Below are 12,975 nucleotides of genomic sequence, written 5' to 3'. Positions count from 1 at the left end.
CCTTCACTGCTTCCCTCAGGACCGCGCTGTAGCTCTCTGTCCTCTCGTCAGGGTGAGGGCGGACCAGCGCCCGGCATGGGTGACACAGGCCAAGGGTGAGCAGGGACTTCCCCAGGCCGGTCTGATTTGGGAGCAGCGGTGCGGTTCCAAGACTCGTGGGCACACGAGGGCCGCGGCTGGACGGGCAGCCCGTGGTGCTGGGCTGAGGGTGAGGGGCTGGGCGCCTGCAGTGGGGGCTGAAGGGACTCGGTGTGAAGCGGCCGCCATGCCTTAACCCCAACATCGCCTCTGGGGGGCCCTTCCCCACCTCTGCCGCGTTTGATCGCCGTTAACCCGACACGGAACGGAAGCCCGGCGTGGCCTGCATCCGAGCCCCTGTCCATGGGCAGGGTCACGACCTCAGCTTAGCAGGGGCTGTGCAGCAGTCCCACGCGGCCACGTGTGGGCAAGGCCGCTGCCGTGGACACGGGCGTGGCTTCTCCGAGCGGGACTCGGGCCTCAGCACGGTTTCAGCAAGCCCAGGGCACGTGTCCCCGGCACGGCCGCCGCTCACGTGCTCGCTGGTCAGAAGCAGTATAGGTGGGCCGGGTGCTGAGTGCGAGGAGATGCTGGTCCGCTGTCACAGGAACAGCAGGACCCGAGGCCCCGGCCCGGCCTAAACGCGCTGCGGCGTGCACGACCGACCGAGGCTGCACGGAAGGCCTCAGGCCAGCGAGGGCGGAAGCCCCCAGACGTCCCACAGGCGGCTGTGCACACACTGGCCTCACGGCCCAGCCCGGGACCCCAGGAAGCAGCGCCGAGCCGGGCAGGGCTGTGTGCTGGCTGCGGAGGTGCCGGCCACGTGGGGGTCATCGCTGGCTCCCACCCAGACAGGGCTGGGTCTGCACGCAGAAAGCAGCAGCTCCACCTCGGGCCTGGGGCCTGTGTCCACCTCACACCGGCCGGCTGGCGCTCTTGACCGAAGCCCAGCAGTGCCCCCCAGTGGCAAACGCTGGAATTGAGACTGGAAATTCCCCAGAGGCCTCAGCCTGGTGCCTGGGATCCCAGTTCCCAGTGGCTACCGGACCTCAAAGCCGCCGCCCATGGCTGACGGCACGGCAGGAAACAGTGCCCAGAGTACCTGCGTGTTGTTGGAGAAACACTCCCGAAGGTTCCAGAAGGATCCAGAACACGAGGGAAGGGGGTCACGCCAGACCACGCCGCCAGGGCAGGGCAGGGACTGCTTGAGGTCTGAGGGAAATTCCTGTGAGAACGGCATTAGCAGACGAATTTATTTCAGTGCACAAATCTGCGATCCATGCATGATTTTTTTCAAAACTCCTACTTCCCCGGGAACTTTTTGAAGCGACTTCTTTCCCTATGGCTGACTTCCTCCCCCTGCGGAGCTGCCAGGTCCCACGGCCACGTGCGTGGTGTCCGGTGAGTGGCTCCCGGCTGACCAACCCTAAGCTCTTGGTGCACAGCCAGCAGACCCCAGGCGGACAGCCAGCATCCTGCTTAGAGCACCATAGCCCTGGGACCACCTGATGGGAACATTCTGGGGGAGATGGTGGGAGCGAGCCAGCTCCGGGGCCGACGTGCCTGTGTCTCCGGGCAGCCACAGGGGAACAGGAGCCCCCACGTCCCGGCACTGCTGATTCCTAGGCTCCTTGCACCACCTGTGGCAAATGTTGCCAGGCAGGCCCACCGGGGCTGGGGCTGACCCCGGTGTCCGTGTCGGCCACCTGTGGACAACCACTTGCGGTCTCATGTCAGCAGCTCGGAATCCCTGTGCCCGTGCGAGTGACAGCACCCCCGGCCCCACTGCCGGGCATGGTCCTGGGAGCCCAAGCAGGAGAGGCAGCGTCCCTGGCCCGGGAGGCAGAGGACAGCAGGAGTCATTTGGGGGCGGGGGACCGAGCACACGGGGAGGGCCTGGACAGGCCTGGGTCAGGGCACAGCTGAGTTCTTAGCAGACGTCACCCAGCACGCGGGGCTCCTGCTAATTGGCGGCGGGGGGCAGTTATGCCTCCACCACGGTAATTGGGCCCTGGAGGCCTCGAGTGTGTGCGCGGGGGAGGAAGCCCCGGCCCCGCCTGTCCCGGCTTCTTTTAACCGCCACTCATGACTCAGGGCCAGCCAGGCTGCGTGGGACCGGCCGCTCGGTGTGGCCAGTGGCAGAAGCGCGAGCCTCCGGGCTGCTGCAGGTGGAAGACGCAGGCGGAGGGCCCGGGGGGCCCCGCAGAGCCCGCGGTGAGTCTCCTTGGTGTCCACCCTTCAGGGCTGTGTCCCTGTCTGGGTGGCCAGCCCTGGACCTGGTCCCCCCTGGAAGGCGATCAGAGCAAGGCCAGGACTGGGACCCCCACCCCGAGGCCCCATGCTCCCACCAGCGCCCTCCCCCACTGCAGGTGCGAGGCCCCCAGCCCACCTTGTCCACCTCCTGATTTGCCGGCCCCCGTGAGGGAGCCCCTCAATGGCCACTACAGAGAAATGGGAGAGACCCCACGGAGGGTGGGCTGGTCCAGGCACTCGGCGCCCCTTGCGGCTCTCCCGGCCCCTCCTGCCCTGGCTGGAGCAGGCAGCACCTGGCGCTGTGCCCCGCACACCTGGACACCTGGCCATGAGGAAGGCCGCGGGTCAGAGCCGAGGGGCCCGAGCCCCCTGCCCCTTGTCCCCTTCTCCCCTGCTTCTGCCTCTCATGTACATATCCACTGACAGGGCAGCCAGAGGAACCCTGAGAATGGCGTCCCTCCACCCGGCGCTGCACCCAGGGGCTGAGGGACCTGGCAGGTGTCCGCTGGGGAGCAGGGCCGTCCTCCTGGCCCCGGCCTGGCCGGGGGACCAGTTTCTGCGCTGGCTCCTGCAGGGAGATTTGGACCTGGACTAAAAGGAAACCCAGTTTCTGCTCCGGGACAAAAGCCCAGCTCCAGCCCGCACTGGTCACGGTAGAAACCCCCTCGGGGCCGGACCCCACGCGGGCCTGGGGTTCTCAGGAAGAGACGCTGCCCTTGGCCCGCGTGTCCCCCTGTGCTGCGGCCCTGGCGCGGGCTGGGCGTGGCTCCGGGCACCGCTGGGGACCGACCGCCCAGGCATCTTGGAGCACCGGCGTCTGTCTCAGAGGAAACGACTCCTCAGAAAGCCTGCGCAGCGTCGTGGGTTCTGTGGCCTCTGTTTTTGTGGCCTGGTGGAGTGGTGTCGCGGGAACAGCGGCACCTCCTTCCATTTTAACAATTCCAAGCCTCCACCCGGCCCCAGTGGGCTCATCTGTTCTGTTGTCACTGCTCCGCGGGAGGAGCCACAGCCCTGGCGCTCAAAGTCCCGGGTCCGTGTCCCGCTGCTCCAGCACCTCGGGTACACCCGGGGAAGTCTCTGCCGCTTTCTCTGCGGCCGCACGGAGACGTGGGCTTCGCTCCCCCGGGCAGTGCAGAGAATCCCCAGAGGTGGCGGTGCTGCGACACTTGTGACAGGGCAAGGACACCGTCACCCACTCGGTCTGGCACTGGGGACGAGCACACAACCTGTGCGTGTGACCCTTTGTTTCCAGCCGTTCCCTCCCCATCCCTCACCCTTGTCCTGTGCTGCTGGGTGCCCCCGCCCGGCCCCAGCTACAGCGCCTCAGGGACAAGGTCACTGCCTCCCGCTGCGCCCTGGCTGCCTTCTCCCTCCCGAGAGGCTCACCCCCGAGACGGACCACTGCCCTGGTGTGCTTGGCTTTGGTCACATAGCCCTGGTCCCCTAAGACCCCGGATCTCTGCTGGCCCCACATTCCCAGACAAAACCAACTCTGAAACCAGGCAAAATGTCAAATCCCTACGAATTGGAAAAAACATGTCAGACACCAGACAGTAAATCCAAATGCCACAGGCAGCCATGACAGTGATGGGTGGGAGTCGGTGCAGAGAGCTGCTGGTTGTCATTAGACTCCTGGGAGAATTCGGCTGTGAAAAATCACCCATAAACGTGGTCTCCACTTCATGAGCCCCGCGGGATGCTTGTGCGAGGAGGGGTAGACAGGCTGCTCCAGGAACTCAATCACAGAGCCCGGACCCCCACCCAGGAGAAACGGCACCGTGCAGATGTGGTGTTGTGCCCCCTGCTCCCGGGAGCGAGGTGGCCGACTGTGGCGCTGGGCCTCTCCTGGGCGTCAGCTCTGTGTCCTCTGCCCCTGCCACCTCCCAGCCACGGATGATGAGGGGGGAAGGCAGCCCCCACAGCTGCCCCCTGCCATCTCCCAGCCATGGAAGAGGGGGGAGAGTGGCCCCACACCTTCCCCCTGCCACCTCCCAGCCACAGAAGATGGGGGGGAGAGTGGCCCCTACACCTGCCCCCTGCCATCTCCCAGCCACGGAAGATGGGGGGGAGAGTGGCCCCACACCTGCCCCCTGCCATCTCCCAGCCACAGAAGATGGGGGGAAGGCAGCCCCCACAGCTGCCCCCTGCCACCTCCCAGCCATGGAAGAGGTGGGGGAGAGTGGCCCCACACCTGCCCCTTGCTCTCTTCCAGCCACGGAAGATGAGGGGGGAGAATGTCACCACGGTCACCACGTTCATCCTGCTGGGCTTCCCCACCGCCCCCCGGCTGCAGTACGCACTCTTCCTCCTCTTCCTGCTCACCTATCTCTTTGTCCTGGTGGAGAACCTGGCCATCATCTTCACCGTCTGGAGCAGCACCCCCCTCCACAGGCCCATGTACTACTTCCTGGGCTCCCTGTCTTTCCTGGAGGTCTGGTATGTATCCGACATCATCCCCAAGATGCTGGACGGCTTCCTGCTCCAGCGGAGACACATCTCCTTTGTGGGGTGCATGGCACAGCTCTACTTCTTCAGCTCCCTGGTGTGCACCGAGTGTGTGCTCCTGGCCTCCATGGCCTACGACCGCTACGTGGCCATCTGCCACCCCTTGCGCTACCAAGTCATCATGACCACGGGGCTGTGCATCCAGCTGGTGGCCTTCTCCTTTGCCAGCGGCTTCACCATCTCCGTCGTCAAGGTCTACTTCATCTCCAGCGCCACGTTCTGCGGCTCCAACGTCCTGAACCACTTCTTCTGTGACATCTCGCCCATCCTCAAGCTGGCCTGCACGGACTTCTCCACGGCAGAGCTGGTGGACTTCGTCCTGGCCTTCCTCATCCTGGTGTTCCCGCTCCTGGCCACCGTCCTCTCCTACGGACACATCACCTTGGCTGTCCTGCGCATCCCCTCAGCCACCGGCCGCTGGAGAGCCTTCTCCACCTGCGCCTCCCACCTCACTGTCGTCACCATCTTCTACATGGCCATGATCTTCATGTACGTCCGGCCCCAGGCCATTGATACGCGGAGCTCCAACAAGCTCATCTCTGTCTTGTACACGGTGCTCACGCCCATCCTGAACCCCCTGATCTACTGCCTGAGGAACAAAGAGTTCAAGGACGCCTTGAGAAAGGCTCTGGAATTGGGTCAAGGTGCACGGTAGGAGGGGCCTCTGCTCTGGAAGCCCGGCTGGTGAGACGCAGCCCCTCGGGAGGCCTCTTGATTTGTCATATAGGAAATTCTTTCCATTATTGTAGTACGACCTTTGTTGTAAAACGGTTATGCCCACGTCTGTGTCTCCCCTACAGTTCATAGAGGAAGTGTCACGGTATGTTGCTGGCATTGTAATATGGTCATTCTCTTCATTTTATCTGTGAGCAAAGCAGGATATTTTAAAAGTCTACGCACATTTCATAAAGGGCAAAGCCTGTGAGGTCATTAGACTCGGAAGTCGTAAACAGCGTGTTAGCGTCCTGAAGTCCCGAGCCGCGTGGTGAAGCGAGCTACAGTGCCCCTGAGGCATCATGTGTCCGGGAAATGGTCAGTGCCCCTGGGTTTCTGTCTGGACACAGAGGCCCGGGGAGGACAGCAGACCCACCCCGAGCCAGTCAGCTGCTGAGGGACAAAGCTGTGTTCTTGCCGTGTGAGCTGGTTCTGGTTGGGCTGCAGTGTGGACAGAGGCCCTGGGCAGTAGGACCCATGGCCGTCCTTCTCACTCTGGGATCCTCGAAGCCAGCGAGCTGCCTGGTGCCCCGTGGGCAACTGGGAGACAGACGCTGAGTACTGGACGGGTGGCAGATGGTGCTGTGCTAAGTGGAAGGGCACCTGGGGCTCCCTGGAGCAAGAGGAGACACGGCACACCCAGAGGGCAGGGGCCAAGGAGAGCCACCTGGGGGGCAGGGTGCCTGTACCCCACGGCAGCCTGGGACGCAAGCCACAGCAGGAGAACTGAACCATCGGCAGCCCCTGGGAGAGCCGAGCCTGCCCACGCACCAGCGGTCAGCTTCCCCGAGGGGCTGCCTTCCTCTTCTGGAGAAACACGAGTGTGCGTCTCCTGAACGAAGCTTTGCGCGGCAGCAGAGTCAAGGGGAGGTGGGCGCGGCCTCTGTGCAGCGTGCAAGCCCCACCCTGAGCAAACGGGGGCCGTCGGCTGAACGGTGTCCCTTCAGTGGCTTCTTGGTTGTGTGGGAGACTTTTTGAGAGAATGGGGGAAGTCTGGGTGGCTACAAAACTCAAGATTTCCCCAGGTTAATGGATCAGCATCAAATTCCACACCACCCATGCCCCACTGCTAGTAAGACTGAGCCCCCAAAGCCCACTGGGACCTTTCCTCCTTTTCTGGAACAAGAGAGTCCAGCTTGGCTTCACCCGTTTCGATGTTTGTGCTGATTCCAGTCTCACATGGGCCTCTGGTCATGGCAGCTGCTACCAGGACTCTCCGGAAAGGTAGGAGTGAGCCGGGTCAAACAGCAAGACCCGCCTAGAGAGGAGGCAGAACAGGGCACGCACATCCTCTGCAGACCCAGTGTGGACCCCTAGGGGTTAGAAAAGAGGGACCCCTAGGGGTGTTTGAGTGGGAGTCAGCTGCCTGGTGGCTGACCAAGGCCCAGTGAGAAGCTCACGTTTTGGGGGTCATTAGTTAGCATAAGCAACACAGCCACACTGATGGGAAGGGACCCTACTGGACTTAATCTGGTGACATCACCCAGGCAGCGACCTGGACCCACACAGTCCCGAGGCCTGAGGTGTGTGACGCCGGGAAGCGCCATCTGCCTCTTCCAGGCGGCACCCTGACGGGTTTTCTATATTTGGTGGTGCCGGGTTATTAGTTGGAAATTTAGAGTGCCGTTTCTAGAAAGTTTAGGAAAACACACAGCAGTGATGTCTACAAAGTCAAGGGTGGCCCTTGCTCTTCTGTTGGTTTCTGGGCGGCCCACTGAGAACCGGGCGGCATGGGCATCAGCGCTCCTGCTTCCTCGTTGTGTTGGCATCAGCCCGCAAGCCCAGCGTTTGCTCTGTCTTCTTAGCAGAGCGTCCGGGAAGCGTTTGATTTTGGTCGGATGGATTTTCCTGAAGGGGGAAGGAAAGTCCTGGGACAGAAGGGGGGAGGTAAGACCTCTAGATGGCAGAGGAGTCTCGATCCATGGCTGAGGGGAAGCTGTCCACACCCAGGATGTCCTCTGTGCCAGGAGAAGCTTCCCTGGTCACCTTTGCCTTAAGGTCTCCACAGGTGGACAGTCCTGGAGTCTCGGGAGGAATGCTTTGGAGCTGTGAGATGTGGACTTCAGGTCCAAGGTCTTGACTCTGACTGCCACATGGGTGGTGAGAACTTGGTAGCGTCCCTTCCAGCCCGGCCCCAGGGCAGTCTTTCTCTGAAGTCACTCTCCAGTCTCTGGGTTCCACATAGTGAAAGCGTTGGCTGTGCTCAGTTGGTGGCCTTGGGAGATGTCCTTCATCTGGTGAGGACACACGTGGGCACATTCAAGCCTGGCAAAGGTCCCGTCAACAGACAATACCCACTCTGGACCACCCACGGAGCATCGTGTCAATCAACCACAGAGCATCGTGTCAACCAACCACAGAGCATCGTGTCAACCAACCAAGGAGCATTGTGTCAATCGACCACGGAGCATCGTGTCAATCAACCACAGAGCATCGTGTCAATCAACCACAGAGCATCATGTCAGTCGACCACGGAGCATCGTGTCAATCAACCACAGAGCATCGTATCAATCGACCACAGAGCATTGTTTCAATCGACCACGGAGCATCATGTCAATCAACCACGGAGCATCGTGTAAATCAACCACGGAGCATCGTGTCAACCAACCAAGGAGCATTGTGTCAATCAACCATGGAGCATCGTGTCAATCAACCACGGAGCATCATGTCAATCGACCATGGAGCATCGTGTCAATCAACCACAGAGCATCATGTCAGTCGACCACGGAGCATCGTGTCAATCAACCACAGAGCATCATGTCAATCGATCACAGAGCATCGTGTCAATCAACCACGGAGCATCGTGTCAATCGATCACAGAGCATCATGTCAATCAACCACGGAGCATCGTTTCAATCAACCACGGAGCATCGTGTCAATCGACCATGGAGCATCGTGTCAATCAACCACAGAGCATCATGTCAGTCGACCACGGAGCATCGTGTCAATCAATCACGGAGCATCGTGTCAATCAACCACGGAGCATCGTGTCAATCAACCATGGAGCATCGTGTCAATCAACCACGGAGCATCGTGTCAATCAACCATAGAGCATTGTGTCAATTAACACGAGGGGCCGCTGTTTCCCACTGTATTCACACAGCCGTGGTCCCCCCTACACAGAGGAGCAGGGGTGAGCAGGTTGCAGTGTTCATGACGGGGATCAGATTGAACAGAACAAGTGCTCCAATGTGAGGCTGCTTGCTGGAATTGGTCGACTTGCTACAGCAGGTGAAGTTCATGTGCTCAGATGATACCTGGATCCACGTGGCTGCCACCGCCACTGCTTCCAAAAAGTGACGATGTACCTCAGCTACTGTGTCCAACTGACACCGGTGGACTAGGCGGTAGCCCACGGTCTTGGATGAGAACTCCCCATGTCTGATTGCTACGTTTGTGAATGTACAAGGTGGAAAGTTTGGTGTCACTTGGAAGTCCTGGGTGGGGCCTGTTTCACATGGGTGCAAGCCGCCTACTGACTGCTGTCCTGACGCAAGGCTCCAGGAGGGCATGGCCAGCGAGCTCATGCATGGGGAGTCCGGTGAGGAAGACATCTTAGAATGCTCCGGAGCACTGCAGGCCTGGGTTTCAATTTCATCAGCTCCCAGCCGCACAGAGCCTATCAGTGCTGGTTGGATAGGAGTCTCCAAGGTCATTTCTCTGTCTGAGAGAATCCCAGACGCCCCCTTTATCGTGGAAAGCCAGTCTCAGCCTGTAACTCGCTGGCGTGAGTCGTGTCACAACCAGCTGTGTTCTTCTGAAAGTGGCTCCGATGTCCGTGGCACAGGTTCCGAACTAGCAACCTCTCGAACTTGAAACCCCCACCACAGAAAAGTCCTTTTCATTCAAAGATTCGTTGGCTTATTAAAGAGAGGTTTATGCCCAAGAACATGGCTCTGGGACCCACTAAAATTGTGCGGGATTCCCCAGTTACTTTATCTTGTGCTCATCACAGTTATTTAAGGCATCGCCAGGAACAGTGCAGTAGGATCCCCTCAGAGACTCTTCCGTGTCGGCCATCACCATGAGGGTAAATACCCTGTATCTCCCTTAGTGGGAGAACAGTGTGGACAAAGAGGAGGCGGACTGCTGGACTGACGGAAGGGTGGGCGGGCTCATCTCAGCGTTCTGGTTGTCTGTAGCCACGGCCGACAATCAGGAAAGGCAAAGGCGTGGAACCGTGCCAGATTTCTGATGAACAAAATAAAACTGCTGATCCGTGTCTGTTCAAACAGATGGATGATGGCTGCCTGTGAATTCCAGAGCCCGGCCATGAGAAAGCGGCTGCAGCTGCTGAGTGACCCGGCCCTCCCTGGCCACCATGCCTGGAAATGCAAAGCAGTACCGGTGACTGAGGGCCTGAGCAGGGGCTCCAGGCTCAGTGGACGTCACCCTGATAAGTAAAACTCACTGGAATCTCTGAGCACAATATTCTATTCTGTCCGAGCTCAGCCAAATAACGTCTTGTGCTTCTTAGTTGTACTGAGCATCCAGCAATGTCCTCCTTGTGACAAAGCCCAGCCAGCAGGAAGCTTCCCAGGGAACGGCACTGACGAGGTCAGGGCAGGTATGAGGCACCTGGCCTCAGCAGCTGGCTGGCTCCACAGCGCAGCCTCCTTTGCAGCCTCCTTAAGAGCCCAGGGGACAGCAGGTCTTAAGATGTCAGCTGCCCATCGCTCACCTATCAGTAGGTTAAACTTTCTCTTCCCCTCACCATCAGCACCAGGGACAGGGACCAAGGCTGTGGAGACAGCCAGCACTTCTGGTCTGGGGCGCACACTCTTGCAGGCATTGAGGGTTCTTTCTCCAGAGGCCTCCAAACGTCCAGCCAGGGCCACCGGTCAGTCACATCTGGACTTCCCCTCCTGGGGTGGGGTGGACTCCACCCGCCCCGGAGCAGGGAACAGCTCAGTCCCTGCAGGAAATACTCGTGCTGTCACAGACGGGGTCCTGGACAGGCACAGCAGCCGGACCTGGCCTTCCGTTTTGCCTGCAAGAGCGAGTGATGAGCTGATGCATTCTGGGAGACGATCCTGGGAACACCCCCGCTCCTGCTGGCCCCCTGTGGGGCTCTGTGGAGGGATCCTTCACACCCTCCCATGATTTTCCCCACTCCGTGGCTGTCTGAAAGCTTTAACCAGGTCCCAACATTACAGATAAGTTGGCAGAGGCCATAAGAGCCTGGACTGCACTGCGGTGACGATTCTAGGTCCCTGGCCATTGTTTGGGGTTTCCCTGCGGGTGGGGGAGTTCTTCGCAACAGCTGGGAGCTCGGTGTTAGATCAGGGGGTGAAGGTGGCTGCAGTGGGCAGGCCTGGCTGCCCAGAGGGTCCCCCTTTGTCTGACTTCCTTTTCCACCCTCTTCAGAGTGGGCAGGAGTTAGTGGGCAGGAGCAGATTTGGAGACAGAGAGGAACTCGTTAGGGCTAATTCAGTCAAGCCCTTTTCTTGGTAGCCCTCAGTCTGTTGTTGAAGCTGCCGCCTACCTCTGGATGGAGTCCTGTAGGGGTGAGGAATGCGTCCTGTTTCCCAGGGGAGACAATGTTCTCTCTTCCCTTCCATGTCCAGCAAATAAAGACTTGTCTAACTTGAGATGCCTGTTTGCTGCTATCTTACTTCTGTTGTTTCTCACGAGGTTTACCCATCTTTCCTGAAAACACACAAGTTCTGGGCCCACACGTGAAGTTAGCTGGAGTCCCAGCAGGTGGACCTGCTCCGACTTCTCCCCTGCGGAGCTGGTGGACTTCACCCTGGCCAAGGACGGCAGCGCTGGCTGCTGCACGGGGCCTCCGGCGTCCGACTGGACTCAGTGGGCAGCTAACGTTGCACCCACTGTCCTGCCCCCCTCGAGGCACCTTCTCCTGCCGCTGCCTTGCTCTGGCTCATGGAGGCGAGGTTTCCCACAGAAGCCTGGCCCTTCTCTCTGCAGCACAGGCCCTCACATCACCTTTGCTGGGCACAGGGCCAAGGATGGCGTGGGGACAGCACTGTCTCCACTCAGGAGTGCAGGAGGTGGCCACTGGGGTGGGTACCAGCTCCACACTGCCAGGGCCCCTCAGAGGCCAGCCGTGCTAATTGGCAGTGTGGGCAGCTCCAGCAGCCAGCTGGTGTAATAGGGCCCTGGAGTCCCCGTGCTACAGCAGAAAAAGCCACGCCCGTTCGACCCGCCCTAGGCAGCCCACTTCTCCGGAACGTGCTCGGGTCTTGTCTGTTCACGGGGCCAGCCTGGGAGTCACTGGGCACCCGCAAGAGCTGCTCATCATGCCCACAGGACACCACAGCTGTCCACTGTGAGGGCTCCAGGCTCCCAGGTAGGATCCATGCTCGTCTCCTTTGCTGTGATGTGAGAGGTGGGGTATCTGTCATCGGGTACAGCTGTCTGGGTACAAGTGCGTGCCTGCTGCACACGGCCCTTCCGCCTGATTTGGGGCTGGGATACCCATGTACAGTCTCATCACCAGCACCCAGGACCATGGCTCATGGGTGCGCCACAAATGCCCCTCGCCTCTATGGGTGCTGTGCCAAGGGTGGTCCCACGTCACTCCCAGCCTTAGCCAGCATCCTCACCATGTCTGGTCCTCACATTGGCTCCCTTCACAGCTAAGTTCCACCTTAGGGATCTCTGTCAGATACCGAGAAAGGCGAGCGAGTCACTGGCTGCAGGCTATGGAGGGGCAGAGCCACAGGAAGCCACTACGGCCCTGGGCACACCCACAGGAAGCCACTACAGCCCTGGGCACACCCACAGGAAGCCACCACAGCCCTGGGCACACCCCAAAGCATCTGTTCTGGGGCGCAGAGACCTTCAGTCCTCCCAGGCTGCCTTAAGGCACCTGAGCAGGCAGGAGCTTTCCCTCTGCAGCCCCTGGGAGAGCTCGCGGGACGACGTGAGTCCTGCGCTACCTCGTCAGACGGGAGGGGCGGCGGAGCTAAAAATGCAAAGTACACGGGGACCTGGGACAAATAAATGCCACCAGAGGGAAACAGGCGCAGTGCAAGGGAGGGCTGGGGTTCGTTAAGAGCAATGAGCCCTTGTCAACCCCGCACGCTGGCCAAGTGTCCTAGTTATGAATGCCACTGACCTCAGGGACCCCAGGAACTCTGCACCATCTTTGCAACTTTTCTGTAAGTCTAAAATTATTCCAAAGTAGCTTCGTTAGGAGGAAATACAGCCTAGGCTGCAGCTCAGGTGGCAGAGAGCCCCGTGCGTGTGTAGATGCCTGAATGCTGTTTGCCACATCCGCTAGTCAGCTCACCAGCCATCAGCTCCCGACACCGTAACAGCCCAATCCGCAGGGACAGGAGCACGGCACACAGAGCCCCCAGGCAAACCCAGTCAGCAGGTGGGCACTGCCCTACCACGAGTCCCCGGAGCCCTTCCTGTGGGCTTTCCAGCTCTCTGTGTGGGACTGGCGTTGTGGTGCGGCAGGTTAAGCCACAGCCTGTGTTGCCGGCATCCCCTATAGGAGTGCCGGTTCAAATCCTG

General features: G+C 60.2%; 1 protein-coding gene across 1 annotated transcript; it reads left to right on the top strand.

Annotated features, from left to right (window-relative positions):
* Window positions 1-4,492: 4,492 nt before the first annotated feature.
* On the top strand, window positions 4,493-5,431 carry LOC133761578 (olfactory receptor 6B2-like). Its single transcript, XM_062194008.1, has one exon. It carries the CDS (start codon window positions 4,493-4,495, stop codon window positions 5,429-5,431), a length of 939 nt encoding a protein of 312 aa, XP_062049992.1.
* Window positions 5,432-12,975: the final 7,544 nt, after the last annotated feature.

This window comes from Lepus europaeus, chromosome 1, assembly GCF_033115175.1.
Source record: "Lepus europaeus isolate LE1 chromosome 1, mLepTim1.pri, whole genome shotgun sequence".
NCBI classification, from domain to species: domain Eukaryota; kingdom Metazoa; phylum Chordata; class Mammalia; order Lagomorpha; family Leporidae; genus Lepus; species Lepus europaeus.
The sequence above is the reverse complement of the archived record's forward strand: the minus strand, read 5'-3'. Positions and strand labels throughout refer to the sequence as shown.

What these genes read in the sequence shown, in the direction of transcription:
- LOC133761578 (XM_062194008.1), top strand. Translation starts at nt 4,493, where the DNA reads ATGAGGGGGGAGAATGTCACCACGGTCACCACGTTCATCCTGCTGGGC.